The sequence below is a fragment of the Crinia signifera genome, chromosome 11 (assembly GCF_055691185.1).
Source record: "Crinia signifera chromosome 11, ASM5569118v1, whole genome shotgun sequence".
In the NCBI taxonomy this organism is placed as follows: Eukaryota; Metazoa; Chordata; class Amphibia; order Anura; family Myobatrachidae; genus Crinia; species Crinia signifera.
This window is the reverse complement of record NC_139227.1, coordinates 126,519,640-126,542,644: the sequence shown is the minus strand read 5'-3', so window position 1 is coordinate 126,542,644 and position 23,005 is coordinate 126,519,640. Positions and strand designations below refer to the sequence as shown.

At 44.4% G+C, this 23,005-nt stretch overlaps 1 protein-coding gene across 6 annotated transcripts in view; it reads left to right on the top strand.

Moving 5' to 3' along the window:
- Positions 1-9,130: 9,130 nt before the first annotated feature.
- Positions 9,131-23,005, top strand: part of LOC146045706 (uncharacterized) — an 88,619-nt gene continuing 74,744 nt past the window's right edge. For 3 of the 6 annotated variants that reach the window (XM_083164734.1, XM_083164733.1, XM_083164730.1), the window contains exons 1-5: positions 9,132-9,284; positions 12,692-12,767; positions 13,040-13,099; positions 13,857-14,000; positions 15,807-15,953. In XM_083164734.1, coding sequence (XP_083020860.1) covers positions 13,055-13,099; positions 13,857-14,000; positions 15,807-15,953 — 336 coding nt within the window. In that variant the 5' untranslated portion in view covers positions 9,132-9,284; positions 12,692-12,767; positions 13,040-13,054. Of the gene's footprint in view, positions 9,285-12,691; positions 12,768-13,039; positions 13,100-13,856; positions 14,001-15,806; positions 15,954-23,005 lie in introns of all 6 variants that reach the window. The other 3 variants (XM_083164732.1, XM_083164735.1, XM_083164731.1) reach the window with 2 other exon arrangements.

Genomic DNA, 23,005 nt, shown 5'->3' with positions numbered 1-23,005 from the left:
GCTTTGTGTGATCTCATGATAGAATATCTAGATAAACTATCGGATAAATCCAACTTATATGATACAAATGTTGATAGCATGATGCTCGGATGGTGTGTGTGTATCGGCATGTGATGTGAGTATGATATAACAAGGCCATAGATTGTATAGCGCCTGTTAGGTGTTCTGTACAGAGAAGTACATTGTAGCTTAAATGATATTCAATTGTGTATGGTGCAGGTAAAGTGTGTTTGGTGAAAGTGCAAGTTATATAATAGTTGTGAGTATTGCATGATGCAGGTCAGAGGTTAAATTTGGAGTAAATGGTGTGGAAAGTCAAAAGATAGTACAGTCAGTTTATGTGTGATCGCCAGGCGGAAGTTACTTAGTCTTTAGTTAAGGTTCCTTTGTCTGCTATGTAGTGGAATCTAAAATGGCCGACAGTTATTATAAGATGGCTGAATGCCATGCAGCAGTACATAAAATGGCGGACACAAAGACTTGGTTTCACAAAATGGCTGCTTCTTCATAGCCACGCCCCCAACACTGTATTCACATACACATTATACATCACTGAGGTTAGCTTTATTTAAGGATGCTGGAGCAATAATCGTTATTATGTATAATACCTGTATTGTTATATATTTTGTAATCCATGATACAGTTTCATCAGTTTACATTCATAAATAATATTCATTGGTTATAAATCTGGACATTCAATTATTGGTTGCGTGCGAAATGAATAAATTAGATAGACTTTGCATATATAAATAAATGTACTTCAATAGATGGGGCCTCAGTCCGGGGATTAAGCATTTGACGATGTGCAGATATGCGCAGGTTTGCGAATATCGGCAGGTGTGGGATCATCTACCAGAAAGGAAGAAAAAGTTTTTTTATTTTTTTTTCTGGTGCATTTTGTGTGTTTCCATATTACTGCCGGTTAGGGGCCTGTGTTGGATCTGTAGTATTACAAAGCTCTAATTTGAACTTTGGGACAAAAGGAAAAACATTTATTTATATTTAAATATCAAGATGCAATTCTATAAGTAAATATGTTTTAATAATTTGTTTTTTTTCTCATGTGATGGTATCTCCTTTTGATGCTTATCTTTTAAATAATAGTCAGATATGATTAGCAAGGGCTGTTTCAGGTTGAATTGTTTTTAATTTGAATTGTTTTATAAGCAGTGCAAATTTTAAATAAATGCACATTTTTTTTTTTTTATAATTGCAGCAGAAGCGGATTATAAGGGAATAATGTATAGCCATAAATTGCAGGTATTTTACTGCAGACCATCTCAACCTGAGAAAGCCATATGTATAATTGTATGTTGCAAAGAACTCTGGGTAAAAATGCTATTTCTACTAAATAAATTTATTTTATTTTTAGTATACCTTTCAACATATGGTAATGAGAATAGTAGGCAAGGTGGCTAAGAGTGTTTAATGGTAAGCTTTCATTCCCATAATTGATAGGATTGAGTCATAAGTATTTCTGCTTTAGAAAGATAAAAGCAGAGAGAGATAAAATACCAGTCAATAGAAAAATCAGGTACAGTTAAAATCAACAAATTCCAAGCAGTATGAAATTTGAATGTTACTCTAAAGTATTAAACCTGAAACTGAAAGTAATTGTTACCAAATATGATATATAACATTTTTTCTTTTTTTTATTCCAGGCTAAAAGACAGATTTTCTCCTAAGCATATAATACAGCAAAGAAAAAGATTCTTAACTTTTAAAAAGGGCCAGCCAGAGGGTATTTAGATGTAAATTAAGGTGTTGAGACAATAGATTTAACCTTGAAACTTAGACAAAGCAATTTCTCTTAGAAAAGAAGAATTTGAATAGGATTGATTTATTTGCTTTCTCTCTCAACAGCAACTGTAGTTTCAATAGTTCACAATAGAAACAAAAGTTTTTTTTTCTGTTATGATCTGTTACCCCAAATGCATAAGTGCATGAAAATTGGTAAGAGGTATTGTACTGTGTGGAGTTTGTGCCTGTTAAGAGTAAAATTGCATTTGTTTTCCCATGTGAATGTGAGATATCTACAGTATTGTAAGAGGTGTTAAATTCATAGTGCCATATCCTTGCTAACCACAAATGTTATAGAAAGAGTGTGCTATTGGGATTTCTTGAATAGTTAAGTTAAATAGAAGTGCAAATAGGTTTGCAAAGTATACAAAAGAAGGCGGGACTCGGACACATGGGTGTCAACGTCTGCCGCTCAGTGAGACACTGTTTGCGTGACGGACACATGTGCGGGCGCATGTGATTGCCTAGGTACGCTGTACAGGTAAATGCCCAAGAATGGGTAGTGATAATTAATTAAGTGAAATTGAGTAAGACTCCTGTTGAGTTACAAACAGGATTCTTTTATTATTGATCAAAATTCAAGAAATTCAAATAGTATTGATTAAATTCCCATTGATAGTCAAGGGAACACTCGTGTGACATCCAGTAAAAGAGCTACCAGCCTAGGAATATTTTCTGTACAGAAATATAGATAGTAATGTTAAAGTGAATGGTACCCAGATGTAGAAATTCCTGGAAGGTGAAAGGATTGCCCTTAGCGCTAAGGATTGTGTGTTGAAATAGGACACACGGGGGATACGCGACGACGTACGAGTCGACGTACCCATTTTTACTGCCCCTTCCGTAGACCTACCTATTTTGGTCTACCGGAAGGGTATAGGAGCGAAAATCGGAACTTCGAATTCCGCTGAGCTCCTCCGGTTTCTGGGGGCACAGGAAAACAAGTTTGCTGTGCCCTGGAGAAGCTGGCCGCGCCTTGCAAGTTGACTAGTAGTTCGCTACTAGTTGAAAGACTTGGCGATTGAGAACGTTGCCTCGCATTGTGGGCTCTTCGCTTGATTGCGTTGTAGTGTCGCTGTGTGGAGAAGTGAGTGGTTGGGGAGCTCTCAGATAAGTAATAACCCACCGGTATCTACTAGCTGTGAACGTTTATTCCTGTGATTATGGGTAATAACGGGTCACACAGTGATAACGTGATAAGTAGGGATGGAGATGTCAGATAGACATACAGGTGAGTAATGCAGTAACTCACCACAAGATATAGATAGTAGAATTTCCAGGTACTGGCAGCTTCGAACCGGATGAATTACACAATAAGAATTGAAAAATGTCTGCTCTCATCAACGCGAGGTAAGAGGAGGCATAGTGTTTGTTTAAAACTGTGGTATAGGAAGAGGCAATAGGAAGAGTGATGACAAAGATGCAATTAGACTGTTAATGCGGAATAGCAATACCCCCCCCCCCCATTCGTATATAATGGGACCAGTTATTTTAAAGTGTCTGATGTAATTGTGAAACTGACTAACCTATACCCTGTGTCAACTCCTTGTTAAGGATTATTAAGTGTTGACGTAATGTTCCAGACAGCTGTCATCTCCGAGACGAGAGAAGTCAAATGTAAGGCGGAGTCGGACAGCCAGAGAGGATGTTTGTTTTTCCCAAGTGGTAAGAGAATGTACAGTTGACGCCAAATTGACAGCTGGAGAAGTAGGTATACTGGTTTCACACTGACTCAGGTAATAAGTATTAAGATAACAAGATAAATTGAGAATGCCAAATTGTATTTGAAGTTAATTACATCCCCAGGTTAATAACTGCTGTAGGTATAGAGAAGCAGAGATGTCGCACACATGAAGAACTGAAGCAAACAAGACGCCTAAACTTTCTTTCTCCCCTTTTAGCAAGTAGATTAAAGATTTAAACGTAGAACACAATATTACAGCAAACACATGAAGGTTTAGACTATGGTAAGACATACAGGTATAGAACACGAGGAAAGGTAGAGAACAAGATAACATGTTCTATTCAAAGGAGTACTGCATACGATCTGCCCTAGGTACCAGGGATGACGTATTGGGAAATTTGTTTTTGAAACATGCTTGTTCATTACATGACATATAGTTCCCATGACACATATGTATGTAAACACATAGATATAGAGAAGTGGTTAAAAGTTCATAGCCACCTAGTGGTGACTTGTATGTGATGTAATTGTCAGCCCAGGTTCTTAGGAATCAGGTAAGGAGAAATGGAAGTTAGTTTATACGTACTCTCTTTTGTTTGTTTGATTGTCATTGTTTGTTTTGATGGTTCGCAGAATCAGACATATGTCATGTAAGGTGTCTAACGACTTGTTTTTCTTTGTGTTGTTTAGCTAAGCCAGAAAGAGCTGTGATTGGACCCGGTCAAATGTGACGCATTGAATTTGGAGACCCCTATTGCTCCTAATTGCATGGAGAGCGTATGGACCTAACATTGAAAAAGTTTCATCCCCTAGACAACGAGACATATATTAGTGTTTTTAAATGAGATTTAAAAATCTCAAGATATTGATAGTGTTAGGTCCAGATGTCAAGTAACTGATAGTCCCTAGTGATTAGACAGAGAAGAGGAAAATGAGAGATTTGAATATTCTGAATATCTCAGATTTCCTCTAGTCACATTTTTCCGAAGAAGAACACAGATTATCTGGCTCAGAAAACTGTATTTGTAATATATGGAGTGGTATAGAGGTTAAATTGAAAGAGGTTTGGTAGTACAGGGTAGAAATACCCTTAAATAAATTAGAGCGCCACCTAGTGTCGAAAGACAGTAAGGCGAGGGTTAAACTATAGCACTCTAGAGTGTAGAAGCTTCACTGATGTGGGAGGCGGGATATTTTTAACGTTTGGGAAGTTCTTTCTGTTTATGTCTCTGCAGGGAAACAAGTCGACGACAGAACTATCGGAAGTCTACAAGTGGATCGGATGGAATACAAGAAGCCAAGGATGGTAGGGAAAATAGGTAGAAATGAAAAATATTGATACTTTTTTTTTCCTACAGATGCAATGGATAAGAAAAGACAAGCCCAGCTGTAGACAGATGATGGTCCTCGAGATGACGACTTGGATACCGACAGATGACTGGATAGGAACCCAGCTAGAAAGCCCCAAGAGCCGACGAAATACACAAGCCGACCAAGAGAATGATGACCCCTAGACGACCCCACGTCGTGATGAGCAGAAGACCCACTATGAGACTTTTTTCTTTGGCCCTTAGTTTTAATGTCAAGAGACACTAGGAATGACCCAAAAGGCGTAGAAGGTTTTTATCCTGGGACCCTATTCAGGTTTTTAATCCCCTACTGCCCAAGGAGAAATGACTGTTCTCCACTCTTTCAGGAAAATCTTTATAATACTCTGTAAAAATTGTTTGTTATGATTGTTCATCAAATGTTTTCCCAGCATCCTTTGTAGGACATATGAAGGTTGTACAACCCTGTACACCCTGCGGTAGGTTACACAACACCTATGCAGGAACACTACACCCACATAGACTACACATACACTCCCCAAATGTATCATTCAGTCGTGTGTGTCTGGGCTGTGGCCCTACAACTATTGTGAGGTCATAGTCTGGACATGCCGGCGTTAAGTAAAAGCACTCCCCCATTTATTATTAATCTCGGATTAAGCCATTGCGCAAAAATGATACATCCCCTTCTTTCTACACATACACATAAGTTCCACCCTTTAAAAATCTTTTTTTTTATCAATGAAAAATATTTTTATGAAAAATATTGAAATTTTATGAATTATGAAAATTGATGCGGAAATTATGCATTATTAATGTGACAGTTTTATTTACTGTCAAATGGACGACTGTCAATGCCTAATTTTTCCCAGCATATAATTTCCATAATCATAATTATTACCATGCCCACTAAATTAATATAGTCAGGGATAAATAATCTTTTATCCCATACATGTCATGTTTGGACTCTAAAGGTACGAAATTACACTAGCTATCAGATGACAGTTATTAGAATTCCATATCATATTGCACTCACATGTTATTACAAATCATAAGCTCACACTATATTAAGATACAGCAATCAGAGGGGCGTGTCTATAAGCTAATGAAAGGAGGTGAATGAATGGTTCTCTGGAAAGCACCTGAGCCAGTCATCAGATACTGTAAACAAAAGCTAGTGATACCAGGGGAAGACAATAGGATCAACCCCTCCCCCTAGAAAGTTTTCTTGGGAAGTAAATATACAGCTTTTAGTTAGTTGTTTTTGGAACCTGAGCCAGTCAACATGCAGTGCAACAGTCCTGGAGAAAGATTGGATAAGATTGGACACATGGCTTTGAGTAATGTATAAACTTGTAGGACCGATATATTTTGTACTAGGATCCCGGTTATGGTTTATGTTATAGAGTATAGGAATAGTTAACTTCCATTCTTAGTTAGTTTCAGATATTAACATGTGCATAGGCCCAGTGTATGTTTACCTATGGTTTGGACAAAGAAAGCTTCTGTCTGTAGTCGAAGTTGATCTGTGTGGATGATGTTTAGCTAGCCTGTAGTTATGAATGTGAGTAAGGATATGCTTAAATTGGTAGATATAGCCGTGTACGTTTACATGTGGACAAGGTGAGGCCTAAACCTGCTGCTGCCATGTGGAAAAGCAGAGGCCTAGTTCCTGGATCTTTTGTATGCAAGGAGTGTAAATAGCTTCCTTTTGTCTGCTATGTGTCTGGATATTTAAACTAGCCCTTGTGTGTCTTAGTGTGGTTGTAATGGAGTTCTGTAATATATTGTCTGGCTAGATTATCTAGATAATCGGATGTAACTGCAAGATAACATGTGCTGTGAGGGTAGTCCTCTATTGCCTGGATTCTTGGTATTTGAATGCATGTGTAAGGCTATGCGTGAACATTGTATGGACTCTGTGTATTAAAGAGTGTGAATGCTTTGTGTGATCTCATGATAGAATATCTAGATAAACTATCGGATAAATCCAACTTATATGATACAAATGTTGATAGCATGATGCTCGGATGGTGTGTGTGTATCGGCATGTGATGTGAGTATGATATAACAAGGCCATAGATTGTATAGCGCCTGTTAGGTGTTCTGTACAGAGAAGTACATTGTAGCTTAAATGATATTCAATTGTGTATGGTGCAGGTAAAGTGTGTTTGGTGAAAGTGCAAGTTATATAATAGTTGTGAGTATTGCATGATGCAGGTCAGAGGTTAAATTTGGAGTAAATGGTGTGGAAAGTCAAAAGATAGTACAGTCAGTTTATGTGTGATCGCCAGGCGGAAGTTATTAGTCTTTAGTTAAGGTTCCTTTGTCTGCTATGTAGTGGAATCTAAAATGGCCGACAGTTATTATAAGATGGCTGAATGCCATGCGGCAGTACATAAAATGGCGGACACAAAGACTTGGTTTCACAAAATGGCTGCTTCTTCATAGCCACGCCCCCAACACTGTATTCACATACACATTATACATCACTGAGGTTAGCTTTATTTAAGGATGCTGGAGCAATAATCGTTATTATGTATAATACCTGTATTGTTATATATTTTGTAATCCATGATACAGTTTCATCAGTTTACATTCATAAATAATATTCATTGGTTATAAATCTGGACATTCAATTATTGGTTGCGTGCGAAATGAATAAATTAGATAGACTTTGCATATATAAATAAATGTACTTCAATAAGGTGTAGCAGCCATGGCTCCTGCTGGCAGGGATAGTGTTGCTGCACCTGGGGGTAATGCCGGTGACCACGGCTGTAGCGCCGCCTGAGACACTCAGCGCTCCTGTGCTCTCCATCTCTCTCTCCATCCTCCTCCGGTCCGTGATGCTCCCCTTCTCTGGGGGCTGGGGGTGGAAGCCATCCCGGGCCCCCACCGGAAGTTTCATTGTGGGATAAGTGAAATCAGGGAGATTACTACTATTTCAGGGAGTCTCCTGCAAAATGCAGGAGGGTAGGCAACTATGAGTATGCTGTTCCAGGCTGCCTACTAGCCAGATGCAGAGAGCAGCAGTGCTGCCCACAAGCCTCTGTACTCTGGGACTATACATTGTGCATCCATTGGACCCTATATGGCATCTGCGACATCGGACACAGGGCCTGATTCAGACACACGCTAGGAAGCATATGCAAGGGAATGTGTACGAGAACACAGAGGGGACAGAAATCATTTGAGGGTCGCTGACTTTCTGTGCATGAAGGAGGGACCCATTTTAAAATCGCATTTCCCACCATATCGATGCCCTGGAATGTACCACATTCTGGGCTTGGTGCATATGAGGGCTGAGGCCAAACCTCTAAAAATGGCATCATCGGAGGTTCGCCCGCAATTTTAACTTTGCTACATCTCGCCCCTTGACCCTTACCATCTCCCCTCCCGCAGCCTCACCCTTTGTGCTGTCGGTTTTGTTATGAAGCCTAACAATAACAAATAACAATTTAGGGGCGCAACAGCTAATATCTTGCCCCCATGCCAACCTAAAAAAAAAATGAATGTCCCGAAGCGCCCATGTCGACATAGACACAAAAAAACCATTAAAAACTCAGGTCGACCTTTGGCATGCCACCCAACATTTAAAGCCGGGCAGGCGGGACAGCACATGCGCCGACATTTTGGGGAAGGGGATGTGGCCTGTACTAGCGGCAGTACTGCAAGGCCGCGTCCCCATTTTAGCCACTGTGGGGCATGCCATCAGCCCCTCTGGCTGCAGGAATAGACGCTGTGCGCATGTATGACAGGGGGGACTTCTAACTGCCTCCCCCCTGCCCTCACTGCCGGCCCCTGGGAGGGACGCGGGAACGTCCCCAAAAAAACGGGACGTTCCCGCGATAAGCAGGACAGTTGGGAGGTATGCTTTGGACCCTGTCGACCTTTTGACTGTCGACCATATGACTGTAGACCTAGATGTTGTAGATCTAAAAAATGCCATAACCATTCTTAACTAGAAATGTACTTTCCATATTCCTAGAAGTTCATATATATTACATTAACGTTTTACATTTCACAAAACAAACATAAGAGAACCTTCACTTTTTTTGTACTGCAGTTACACAATAATATATATATTTATGTGATACGCCTGCCCAGACGGCAGCATTAGAAAAAATGACCCACAATTTGCGCCCTGCTCATTGGAACAACCCCTGCTGCCCCGCAGTCGACTCTGGAGGCACATTACAACAAGCAGTGATGCTTTATGCACCTCATTTCTTCTTGGAGACGGAGTTATTTAATGGCCGACATCTTTAAAGCTGGCAGCCAGCGTGTTGCATGGGTGGCGCTGGAACCTAAAGAGGCGTGGGCTCTGACGTCACGGCTGAGCTGTGCTGGCAGCTGATACCCTACACCAAGATGGCTGCCGGATCAGAGCTGCAGGTGGAGGGGACAGAGCGATTGTAATGGGAGCAGAACCGGGGGCATGAATTAATCGTGAGGACCCCGGGCCCCAGGTGAGGAGGGCGGGGCAAGTAGGTGGGCAAATGACAACTTGGTCCGATTATACAGTAAACATAGGCCCTGGGTGGGTGATATAACCCCTCCCCCTACCTGCATTCCAGGTCTGCACCTCACATCCTGTGACAGGTATAGGCCACCTCCATACATGGCTCCTGCAGTTGTTGTCTTTTGATGCTGGCCATGTCAGCATTGGGCTGGAAGGACATGCTGGGATTTGTAGTCCCAGTACAGCTGGGAAGTCACTGACTCTGTACCTTTTGCATGACATGGCCCTTAATCCCACCTGGGATCAGTAGTACATGACAAGTTCATGATTGTACTAGAAACTGTGTGATTTATTACCCTCCAGCGGTGTTTGTTATACTTCAGATAGTATAGTTTAAACACTGTTATTCCTAGATCTGCCAGTAATGGTGATTCTTTTCACATATTAATGCTTGGTACACACCTGAGAGATGTCCCTTGCTATGCAACCGTCATTGCAATTTTCTGAGTGATGGAATGATCTAGAGAACATCTGATTCCTAGTGCACACACTACAGGTTCCTGCTCATTGCACAGCTGACCTTTTAAATGAATTGTTGCCAGAAATGTCAGACAAATGATTGGAAATGCATACACACAACATGTGTATACTGTATGTTGTCATCTTATTGTTCACGATAAGTGCAGCACCGATCCGGTCATCTGATCTGATGGCTTTTGGAACAATAATCGGCGCTGGTTGCTGCATTCACACTGAGATTATTTGACAGTAGCTCATGAGCCCCATTACTTCACAGGATGTACCTAGCTTTATCTGTCTTTGTAAATAAAAAGTAAGCAGTGCCGCTTTATGCATAGTGACAGCTCAGTACGCTGCCGGTGTGTAACAGCCATCACTGGTGGGTGCAGGACCAATGCAGACAAACTGGAGATCTTACTCTGTGATAATAAATGACTTTAATCGTCAGATTATTTCTGTTTATGTTGCGCTCTGTGCTTCTTGTCGCTATTCTGATAGTAGGACAGCTGCAGAATAATCCTCAACCCACACGCAGCTCAGCTGTCGCTGCAGGAGAGAGTGTATCACTGACAAGTGCATACATTGCACAGACAGCAATAGCATGTGCCACATTTGGCCTTGGTACGGTATACCATGGCATTTTATATGGTCATTGGTCATCCGTCTCCGTAACAGTTCCTCTTGGCAGTGGTAAAATCAGTAGATTTCCATGTAGGCCCTGTGCTTTGTAGATTCCAGCCTGTTTATTGCAGTTATTAGTGTGCTGGGATTATGGGAGGAGGATGGTGAATCCTTAGGCAACTGACACAACCAGTTAAGTCACTTTCTTAAAGGGAAATCAAGGCATAACTAGGGCGTAATTTAAAATAAAATACAAATATGTCCCTGGCCTGTCTCCGATATGAGAATGAAGACTAATAGTTTGTGAGCCCACACATGTACATCTATTCGCTCTCTCACACATCCACAGACTGAAAGGGTTATATGATTCCACACAGGCAGGGATTATGGACCTTATTCTGGTCCGTTTGCAGCAGGCATTTGTTTGAATTGGGACTGATGTTTGGCGCATGCACAGCTGCATTGCTGAGCATGTGCAAACGCCGGGGGCGTGTGGCCATGGGGAACAGACTGTGCACGCAACCAACATAGGGGGGGGGGGGGTGTGTGGCGTGGGGTGGCGGGCAGGGGTACCTGCCCATGGGAACGCCCAGGGCGTTGTTGGGAATGTCTGAACCGGTATTTAGGATCCCACACTGGTCCTCCCCTGGTACCTGGCCTGCGCCACCCCTCCCCTGGTACTTGCCAGAGCTTGGGGATCCGGGCAGCGGGGTTCGTTCGTTGAATGGGCAGCGTGCGGCGGGGTCCCTGCAGCGGATGGGAATTAGTAGTGCTACTAGTTCCTATCCGCCGCAGGGACCACACCGCACACTGCCCATTCGCCAAACGGACCCCGCTGCCTCCCCTAGTTCCCATCCGCCGCATCACAGCTACCCTTACCAGCACTTCTGGAGCTGGACCTGGCTTTCGCTGAAATGGGTGCGGCTTCCTCCATCGGAGCCTGGCGTGTGATCAGGGCAATGAGCGGCATAATGGGCAGGGGCACAGGGAGTGTCTCCTCTGAGAGTGCCGGTAACTAGCAGCATGTGAGTCCGGGAACGGCGATCCTCTCCCCGGCCGCCGGACATGGGGGAATCCTGTGTCTCACTGTGCGGATGAGAACAGCCCTCGGTACAGGCAGGTGGCACTGCCAGCACGGATCAGTCTGGAGGAGCTATCACCCGGCATTGTGTCTGCTGCTGGCACCGCACCGTCTACTCCGTGTCTGAGGTGCTGGGGCTCGCCGTGCCCCCCCTCCCGCACATCACATCTCCCCGGGACTACAGCAGCCCCCCCACGGGCTCTTGGTGTCAGGGCTGAGTCTCAGTGCCCCGTTCAGTGTAGCGCTGGGGGCACAGCGGTGCCACCGCTTTTAGCAGGATCCTGACACTTTCTGTGCCTGTTTCACAAGGCCAGGCACCAGGGAAGAGGGGGGGCACTGACCAGGGAATGGGTGGTATACTGGTTAATTACCGTTTTTGTACCTTTCACAACGGGTTCAATATAGAAGGTACAAAAACGGTAATTAATCAGTAATATACCTCTTACAACATGCAATGTGAAAGGTACAAAAACAGTAATTAACCAGTAATAAACCATTTACAATGTGCAATGTGAAAGGGGTTTTAACTTGCTCTGACCCGTTTTAAGAAACGTTTCAAAAACGGGTCAAAGCAGGTTTTGCAGTGTGAAAGCAGCATTAGGGAGCACTGATTGGGTAACTTAAGGCCTATGGGATCTGTTAATACATGTTTTCATTTTATGTCAGAAACTTCAGAGGAGGGGTATTCAACATGCAGCCTTTTAGCTGCTGTGGAATTATACACCGCAGCATGCCCTGCCATCATTTTAGCATGGATAATATTTATTTATTAACCGTTTCTTATATAGCGCACATATATTACGCAGCGCTTTACAGAGAATATTTGAACATTCACATTAAGTTCCTGCCCCAGTGGAGCTTACAATCTATATTCCCTACCACATGTACACACACACAGACATTCTAGGGTTAATTTTGTTGGGAGCCAATTAACCTATCTGTCCTCAGCGCTGTGAAGCAGTAATGCTAACCATTACACCATCCGTGCTGTCCTAGTATAACTGTAGCAGAGCATGCTGGGATTTGAAGTTCCACAGCAATCTGTTTTACAACGTTGCTTATATGTTATGTCTGCTACTAATCATAATTGGAATCAGAGATATAACAAAAGCCTTTTGTAATGTTTGTGTGATGAAAGTGACGAATGCTGTCCCTGGTATCTGTGATGGGAGTAATGTGTCTTTTCCCTGCAGTGCAATCCTGCTCCTCAGCAGTCAGGGGTGGAAGGGAGCTGCGCAGCACACGGTGGCCCAGGGGGAACTTTCCCTGGTATGTACTTTGTATCAATGAGAGATTGATGTGACCGTCCACTAGATTGGGGTAATAAAGGACGTAAATAATTATATCAAAATACAAATAGCGCGGTTGCAGGGTGGCAGATTGTTGCATTGTTTGTATGTGTTTGTGTAGCAGGGTATTTGTACATTAATAATAGGGCGAGTGCGTATTAGTGCCCCATGGCACATCATGTGCAGGAGAGCTGGCCAACTCTGTGACATTCCGTGCCCTATGATGTCTTATACCCTATGCTTCCTCCTCAGTGCCCATCAGACAGCATGTGGAACTGGTATTCTGGGGATGAATCCCCCTCCCCTGCAGGGGTAAGTACCTACCTGATTTTTTATTCTTTGCTACATTGTTCAAGTAAAGAAACGTTTATTTTAATCTTTATTGCTCTTTCCATCAGAAATAATACATGCTTATATTGGAAGGGAACTAGACCAAAACGGCATCTTTCATAATATGATTGCAACAGGATAGAGAGCACTGCCCCAAAGAGCTTGCACTTCATATTCCTTGCTCCCAACATTATATATTCACCCGGCGTTTGCAAAGTTTCTTTGACCCGGTGCCCTCACCTGAGGGTGTAGATAAGTGCAATATGTGTGCGGCACTCTCAGGTACTAATAGAAATAAATGACACTTCGTGCAAGTGCTGAAATCTACGTTTCGGTTTATTTTTTATCAGGTATTGCAGCATAACCGTGACATGACATAGGGGGTTATCCTGATTCACTCGGAAAGGCACAATCACTCTCTAATGGACAAAACCATGTGCACTGCAGGTGGGGCTGATGTAACATGTGCAGAGAGCATTACATTTGGGTGTTTTAATGTTTCTGTGCAGGGTAAATACTGGCTGCTTTATTTTTACACTGCAATATAGATATCAGTTTGAAGTACACGCCCCACCCAAATCTAACTCTCTCTGCACATGTTACATCAGCCCCACCTGCATTGCACATGGTTTTGTCCATTAGAGAGTGGTTGTGCCTTTGCGAGTGAACTAGAATAACCCCCATAGTTTCTGATATTGTCCGAATGCTAATTTGGTGCTGGCTATCATCTGCTCTGTAGGCCTCTGACCATCAAAGTGCTGACACCATGTCAGTGGCAGATCTGACGGAACAGCTGGCACACACACAGCAGCTGGTGGCGCAGCTGAAGGATCTGATCAGGGAGAAAGACAATGACCTCCGCAAAAAGGATCAAGAGCTCAAGGTTTGTACAAGGAGGAAGCTTCTTGTGTGCTGATACAGCTTTGGGGGTAACCTGTAAGTAGAATATTTAGATTGTGAGCAGGGTATGACAGACGGACATAAGGTTGTGTAGTGTCCGTAAGACCACAAAATGGGGAAGATGTATTAAGCTTTAACAAGAGATAAATCCAAAGGTGATAACGAGAGATAAACGTCCAGCCAATCAGCTCCTTACTGACTTTTTTCAAACACAGGCTGTAACATGGCAGTTAGCAGGTGATTGGCTGGACGTTTATCTCTCCTTATCACCCTTGCATTTATCTCTTGTTAAAGCTTAATACATCTGCCCCATTGGTAGAAGCGATTATTTTCTGAGGCGCGCCTGGTGAAATGATTTTGGGAGGATTACATATGATTGGAGCTTGTGTTTTAGACCCATTAGTGCTTGTAAAGTAAGGTGACGGCTTGGAGAGGAGCCTTAAGACCATTGGATTTGTCCTGGTAGGCAATTGTGAGGGTCTTGTTTCGTCATTAATGTGTCGTAGTTTGTAGGAGGTTTTACAGATGATCGGTTAATGTAGTTGCAGCTTATTAGCTTGAAATGTACATTGGAATGGGAGCGGAGGCTGATTCAATCTTCTCTGGATCTACAGAGAATTCCACCATGGCCAGGCTTCTTTTTTTTCCTTTTTGATATTCTTTCCAGTGTTTCCGATACAATGGAGTGAGCATAGGCCCTCATTCAGTATGGGTTGTATTTGCAGCTTTACAAATGCAAACCATAGCAATACAGTGCAATAGAAGGTATTAAACACCTCCTTGCTGCATTTGTGATCCCAGAACTGCAACCAAAGACTGGGATAAACGTAACCATCGGTGGCGATTGTCATCTGCGACGGCAAGCTGCGTAAGCCTCAGCTTACTCAGGCTGGCCGTCGAAGGTCATCTTGTGAGGCCACAGAAACTGCATTGTCCTTGGCCTCCCCTCTGGAAAACAGGAATGAGACACTCCCTTTCTCGTAACCGCACCACCCCCAAACTCCTCTGCCTGTCAATCAGGCACATGCATTCGCTAAACTGTGCTGCAATTAAGTCATGTTCTACACATGCACAGGACGGGTTCTGCACATGCAGTTTCGGATTATTGGGAAACGGTGGTACTGATTGCAAAAGAGTTCATTACTGAATAGGGCGCATAGGGGGTCATTCTGGTTGGCTCACTAAGCAGCAGTATCTCTCTGCTTAGCGAGCCTTCTAACTCCTCCTGCTGGCCGTGTAAATGCCCAGCGAATATCCCTGCCGCTTTGGGAATGGCTGTTTTTCTCGCTAAAAAAAAAAATGCCATGTAAAGGCAGACAGTAGAGGATTTTACTGTACAGGGCTCAGAGGGGCATTCCAAGGCCTCCCTGCTGACCACATAATGATGTTTGATGCGCTTTTTTTGCCCGAACTACTTTGATGACTTCTGAGCTTTATCAATCAACTTGATATGGGAGACATTTAATAGGATGAGAGATTCAGAAAGTGAGAGATTTGGCAAGAAATCACCAGTTTCTTTAAAGCGGCAATCAATTACACTTCAAACTGGTTCTGCAGTATAAATGATTGCCGCTTTAAAAAAAAAAAAACTGGAGATTTCTTACCAAATCTCTCACTTTCTGAATCTCTCATCCTATTAAATTTCACCCGGTGTCTCTATAAGCTATATTCCCTGTTTCTAATTTAAAATGTTTTCAACTGGAGTTGACTGTAAAACTGGAGTTGACTGTAAAAACAGCCTGCACTGTATTTCTCTGTCGTGCTATTTATCAGTTACATTGGTGCACAGGAAGAAAAGGAATCTTCAGAATCTAAGATCTCTAAAGCAAAGCTTCAGAACAAGGCCAAGATTGCATCATTGACTTCCCAGTTAGAGGAGCTTAAGAAGCAGCTGACGACGTCCGGAGCACAGGTCAAACAAGTTGACAAGAGGAAGGTAAATGTTTGGTGTGAGCTCTTAAAATCTGCAGTGCCCAGAGGAAAAATAAATCATGGCTGGGTTTTTTTTTTATATATTCTTTATTTGTAGTTTTCAATTATAAGAAAAAGGCATTACAAACTTTGGAAAACATTTTTGAAGCAATTGTAACAATTCAGTACAGTGAACATTGGCATTGCATTTAAAGTGTTATCTTATGGGTACACCTTTATTTATTGAAGTATAGAGGATCCGTAACAATTGTGATAGATTGTGTAATCGGTTTGTGAATTGCAACATAATTCTTAACTAGGTAAGGAAATACAGTTGTGAAGGGGGGAGGGTGTAGGATTGGTGTAATGGGGGGAGGGGGGATGTAGGGTTTGGGGACCAAGGTAGAGATAGGAATATGAACACACTGTCTGTATGTTATAATATTTCACTGGCTTAGTATTTTCCCATCCTGAGTCAGGGTGCATCTGGATCAACCGAAAGAGGCCTCTTAGGAGGTGCTTGGCATGTGGCTTCTGTATGTGTTTGAGGATTGAAACTCAAGCCGCGGTAGCCATGTGGCTACATAGTCGGAGTGTCTGTCTAGTACCGAGAAGTAGACATCCTCCATAGCTCTATAGAAGTCCACTCTCTGGAACCACTCCCACATGGTCGGGATGGAGGTTGACCTCCAATGTACTGGTACCACAGCTCTATCTGCATTGTTGAGATGTTTTAGAAGCGAGTGTCTGTATTTACTAAAAGGCATGGAGGAGTAGGATAGCAACCAAAAGTCGAGCTTCTCTGGAGTTTGGAATCCCAAGATCTCCGACGAGATCCGTATCACGCTTTCCCAGAATTTCGTTATCTTTGGGCAGTCCCACCATATATGTACCAGTGTTCCTGTCTGAGAATGGCATCTCCAACACGTGGGTGAAACCGATGGGAGGAATTTGTGTATCTGGGGCGGACACCTATACCATCTGCTTATATTGCGTTTCTACTACTTCTAGGCTAGATGAACAACGGGACATATTTTCGCAGTGTTTCTCCCATTTTATATGTATGCCTCTCTTGGACAGATCTTCGTCCCAGGCCTTGCAGAAGGCGGGGGTATCAGTTGTATGTGCCTGCACTATGATTTTGTAGATGGCTGATACTGTGTGGCTTGGTTCCAAGGTCTGTGTGCACAACACTTCAAATGGGTATGGGTTTTTTACAAGGGTGGGGGAGGCTCTCTGCGATTGGATAAAGTGTCTTACTTGAAAGTAAAACCATAAATCTGACTGTGGTAACGTCTTATCTTCTTTTAAGTCATTAAAGGATTTAACTGTACCTCCTGTTATCAGGTCTAGAATCCTGAACAGCCCTCCCTGATACCACCTGCGTGCTATGTTTCCCGCGGTCCCCGGCTCAAAGTCTGGATTGTTAATTATCGGAAGGAGTAGGGAGTCCGGCGATGCGAGGCCCAACTTATATCGCACTGATTTCCAGAGATTCAAAGTTGGTTCTACCGTCGGGTGTGTTGAGTGGGCTATTCTGGGGAGCCAAGGGGTCGCCCTAAGGTCCAGTCCCGAGGAGTATTTTTCTATTGCTATCCATTGTTTCTCATTGGTGTCAGGTCTAGTCCAGTCCATGATTCTGTGTAGTGTGGTTGCCTGGTGATACGCTAGTAGCCAGGGGAGCTGTTGGCCTCCATGTGCTTTCCTACGGAATAAGTATTTATGTTTGAATCTGGGCTTTTTGCCGCCCCATACGAATCTACTGATGATCCCTTGCATTTCTACGATGTATTTTAACGGGAGTTTTAGCGGGATAGTCTGGAACAAGTAGAGAAACCTAGGCAGAACATTCATTTTTATAATGTTCATCCTACCTATCCATGAGAACTTTTGGGATGCCCATTGTGCTAGCTCCGAGCGTACTTTTTGTATTATAGGTGTATAGTTAATTTTCGCGGTCGTCTGGAGAGAGGTAGGGATAAGTACCCCTAAATACTTAATATGTGAGGGGTGCCAGGTGAACGGGAACTGGTGGGCTAGCGATTCTACCGTGTCGAGTGGGAGGGTGATGTTGAGGGCTGTAGATTTTGAGTAGTTGATTTTAAAGTTGGACAGTTTCCCGAATCGTGTAAATTCTTTTATAATGTTCGGGAGGGATATCATGGGTTTTGTAATGATTGCCAACAGGTCGTCAGCAAAGAGTGCGAGTCTATGTTTTACTCCACCAACTTCTAAACCACTGATGTCTGGGTTAGCCCTGATGGCCCTGGCCAGAGCCTCCATGCATATCACATAAAGCAGAGGTGATAGTGGGCACCCCTGCCTGCTCCCATTGGCAATCAGCACGGGGTCGGACAGCATGCCGTTGACTCGTACTCGAGCCGTTGGTTGCTGGTATAGTGCGAGTATTTTCCCTATGAATTGTTCTCCCACCCCTGCGTGCCGGAGGGCCTCCCCCATAAATGACCAGTCTACCCGGTCGAATGCCTTTTCGGCATCTGTGGAGAGTAGCATACTTGGGGTTCCAGTTGTGTGGGCATGTGCTACCAGGTCAATGACTCTCATTGTATTGTCCCTTGCCTCTCTTCCGCGTACGAATCCCACCTGGTCAGGGTGGACCAGGTGCGGTACCAACATGGATAGACGGTTAGCTAGTAATTTTGCGTATAGTTTAACATCCACATTAAGTAATGAGATGGGGCGATAGCTGGAGGGGAGTGAAGGGTCTTTGCCTTCTTTTGGTAGGACCGTGATGTGGGCTTCAAGAGACTGGGCTGATAAAGGTGAGGTCTTAGAGATCCCATTGCATGCCTTTGTGAGGAGAGGGATCAGGCGGTCTTGGAATGCTTTGTAATAAGTTATGGGGAAGCCGTCCGGACCCGGACTCTTTCCGGAGGGCGAGGTCTTAATTGCTAAACGTAATTCAGCTTCCGTGAAGGGATAGTTTAAGGTTGCTGTTAGATTGTGAGGCAGTATGGGATAATTTATGTCATTCAGGTATGTTTTAATTGCGTTCTCATGGGCTACTTGATCTCGCGGCGGTCCCTGGGAAGATAGATTATAAAGGCCAGTATAATAGTTTTGGAAGATCTCCGCTATTTTGTTGTTTTTAGTATGGGGGGCACCTGAAGTGTCTTTCATCTCGCTGATGTATGTTAACGATCTCTGTGCCCGTAGAGCCCTAGCCAGCTGTTTACCTGGTTTATTACCCCATCTGAAATATCTATGGCGGCAGCATCGGAGAGCCCTGCGGGTGCCCTCGTTTAACAGGCTATTTAGCGAAGCCCTAGCGTCTTGTAGTTCCAAGAGGACTTCTGGGGTCAGTGAGGATTTGTGTAGAGATTCTAATTTTTTGATTTTATCTAATAGGGCCTCTTTACACTCTGTTTTTTTCTTCTTGAGATAAGATCCTATTTTAATACACCTACCCCTGATCACGCATTTGTGGGCTTCCCACAATGTTACAGGTGATATTTCGTCGTTTGAGTTCAATAATATATATTCATCTATTGCTTCCTCTATTTGTTTCCTACAATCGTCTTCACGGAGAAATTGTTCATTGAAACGCCACTGCCAGTGGCGTGTGGGGGGGTGTAGCAGTGACAGCTCTAATGTTATGGGGGCATGGTCTGATCCCACTATCTGTCCTATTGAGGTGTTAGACAGGAGGTCAAGTGATCTATGATTTAGGTAAAAGTAATCTATGCGGGTGTATGAATTGTGTGGGTGCGAGTAAAAGGTGTAATCGTGATCTTTGGGGTGCGTTAGTCTCCATGTGTCTATGAGTTGGAAGTCGTGCATAAGTTTTTTGAACCGTCTCTGGTCATTGAGTGAGGAGGAAGTCGAGGCGCTAGTTGAGTCTATTGCAGGTTCTGCTACCCAGTTAAGGTCACCGCCCACCACTAGCACCCCTTCCATGATACCCTCTACCAACTCCAGAGCCTTTTTCAAGGTGCGTAGCTGGCCCTTGTTGGGGAGGTACAAATTCACAAACGTAAACACTTGATTGCGTATAGTGGTTTTTATACATAATCCTCGGCCATCACCTATTTGGATCACTGTCGTGTCATTAAGGGGTGTGTTTTTAGCGAAAAGGATTGCAACTCCTTTTGTTTTGGATTCAGAATAGTCATTAAAGTAACCTGTAGGGTAGTGTCTTGAGTATAGCTTCGGGGCTTTCCCCTGTTTGAAGTGTGTTTCTTGTAAGAATACCACATCTATCCTCTCATTATACATTGTGTGCAACAGTCTAGATCTTTTCTCGGGTATGTTGAGGCCCTTCACGTTCAGCGAGATTAACTTTAGGTTAGCCATATGGATGTGCTTATGGGTTCATCTGATATCGATGTGTGACTACCTCTCCATGGTAGGGGTGGGGGAGGGAGGAGGGGTTGGGGCAACGTAAGGGGGAAAACATAACTTCAAAAAAGCCCCAATACATTCTATTGAATGGAATTGGGTATCCTCTGCGTTTCCAGACCTGGGGAACCAATAAGGGCCCATGGTCTCAAAATGTACAGCAGAGCTTGGGGGGATGAGGGGAACCAAGGCCAACCGCCTAAATGGAAAATAGGATATTAACAAGGTGAATATTTATAACTTATCTAACGGTCAGTAACTCTACAAATTACTAAACTAGCTATTTCAGCATGTCATTTATTAACAGCCAGTTTTTAGGAAGTAGGGGGGGTGTCGATAGGCGCGCCAGCCCTAAATATTTCGGAGCGTGCGTGAGAGAAGGAGTAGCGAATAACAACTAACTTTTGGGATTCTCCACTCTCTCAGGGGTCTATGTTGTGTCACATTTACATCTTATGGGGCCCGAGTTACATACCCTGAGCCTCGTGTTTGGGCTTGGCTGTAACTATGACATTTCGTGTTCACAGGACATTATAGGACGAAACATGCAAATGAGGAAACATAGTCTATATTCACGTGTCTGCGGTTGTGGGACCGGATTCTCGTTGTTGTCTGTGAGGTCTTTCGGCGTCTCCTGAACCATTTGCATCAGCTAGAGGGCGTTCTGCTTTCTTCTTTTGATTTTTCGTGACCTTTTGCCACCGCTCTCTACTGGGCTTGGGATGTGATGTAAGAGCCGCTGGGTCCAGCCAGTTGGGCAGGAGCGGGGCAGGGATTCCTAGTGTAGCGCAAAAGTCAGCTACTCCCGCAGGATCTTGTAGTACTGCCATTGTGCCTTTGTGGTTTACCTGTATGCTTATAGGAAAACCCCATCGGAACCTGATGTCTTGTTTCTTCAATGCCTCTGTGATAGGTCGAAGTAGGCGCCTCTGTTGCAGTGTGGACCAGGATAGGTCTTGAAAGATTTGGATTTTCTGGCCGTTGAAGTCTATCTCTTGGGTACGTCTTGCCGCCTTTAGGATCTCTTCCTTGTCCTGGTAGTAATGAAGCCGGCAGATTATATCTTTCGGTTGTTCTGAAGGAGCGCCTCTGGGGCGCAGGGCGCGATGGGCTCTATCAAACATGACCTGATATTCTGGGTCGGAGTTCGTCAGTTGATTGAATATTTTAGTCAGGGCATGTTCCAGTCCTACCCCCCAACCTGGAACATGCCCTGACTAAAATATTCAGCGGTTTGGCGCTTGGACCCCTCAGCGTGATTGGCTTAGATCATTTCAGGGTCATGTGCGTGGGGCACCCTCGGGCAGGTTATGCTTTCAGCGGGGTACTTGTTTCGTAAGCTGTGGGCCTGTTGGGGCCATGTATATTTGACACGGTGACAGGCAGCTGTATCCTACAGATGTGCTGGGGAGAGCAGGCCCTCTGTGGGATATGAGCAGGCTCCCGGGTAAGGGCCTGAGTGGTTGTCGAGCGTAGTAGTGAGCCCCAGCTGCATAGGAGAGATGAGAGTGTGCTGCAGTGGCAGGACAGTGCTCTGCCACACTCAAGATGGCCGCCGCCTCAGGGGCTGAGCGTGGGAGCTTATGCTGGAGTGCTGCAGGGGCTCAGGAGGGAGCAGACCTCCCATGTAGTGCTGGCCACCTCAGTCTGTTATCTGTGCTGCGTTCCCGGCTAATGCCCCAACTAAGATGGCCGCCGCTGTATTATGGAGGGTGCTGGTCCCGGCGGAGAGGCAGCCCAGGCAGCACCCACCTCAGACCCAACTGCGGGGGGCACACTGAGAGACCCGGCGGGGACCCCAGCTGCTCCCGTGGGGCCCTCTCTCCGGCGTCCCACTTACTTGTATAGCGGCGCCTCCTCCAAGATGGCCGCCGCTCGTTATTGTAGGGAGTGCTGCCGTGATATCTCCCCCTCCTCCGGAGCTTCAGCGGTGCGGCTGCCGCGTTGATGCAGGCAGATGGACACTGGGGACCGGGTGGGACACCCGCAGCGATGCCCCTCCCGTTCGTGCGCAGCTTCGGAGCGCCACAGCCGTCTGGACCCCCCCCCACCGGATCAACAGCAAAATCGAGGCCGCAGGCTGGGATGAGGTGAGGGCCGCAACCTGCAGGGAAGGATTTCTCCCTCCCCCGGCTCCGCAGCGCGACTCACCTCTGAGCGGGTGGGTTGCTCTGGTGTTGGGGGTGTTAGCTGTTGTTTAGGTTGGCTATATTCTGGGGGGTTTGCTATTTTTGGCAGGTAAAGGGCAAGAGCTCCTAAAAACGTGACCTGCTCCCTGTCCGTCCAGGCCACGCCCCCCCCCATGGCTGGGTTTTGAGTCTTGCTGGTAAAGAGGGTGCAAATTGTGTTGCTGGATGAAATGGCAATTGAAAATGACAAAATGAAAGCAGAGTGCCCTTACTCTTAAGGAGAGACTTGTGCCAGAGATTTAAAATCTCTCACAGAAAGTGTTTAGATGACTTCAGGGGAATAAAAAAAAGTATTAAAATTTAAATAATGGGTTGGAATAAAGCCTGGGGGAGTGTCATCTTCTTATAATAGAAAAATAAATAATGTAAAAAAAAAAAATGGCCTGGGGTCCCCTCCATGAGCATGACCAGCCCTGGGCTCTTGGAGCGGTCCTGTTCTTAAAACATGGAGGACAAAGTGAGTAGGGGTCCCTCATATCTTAGGGACCAGCACCAGACTCTTGAGCCGGCCCTGGTTACAAAATCGGGG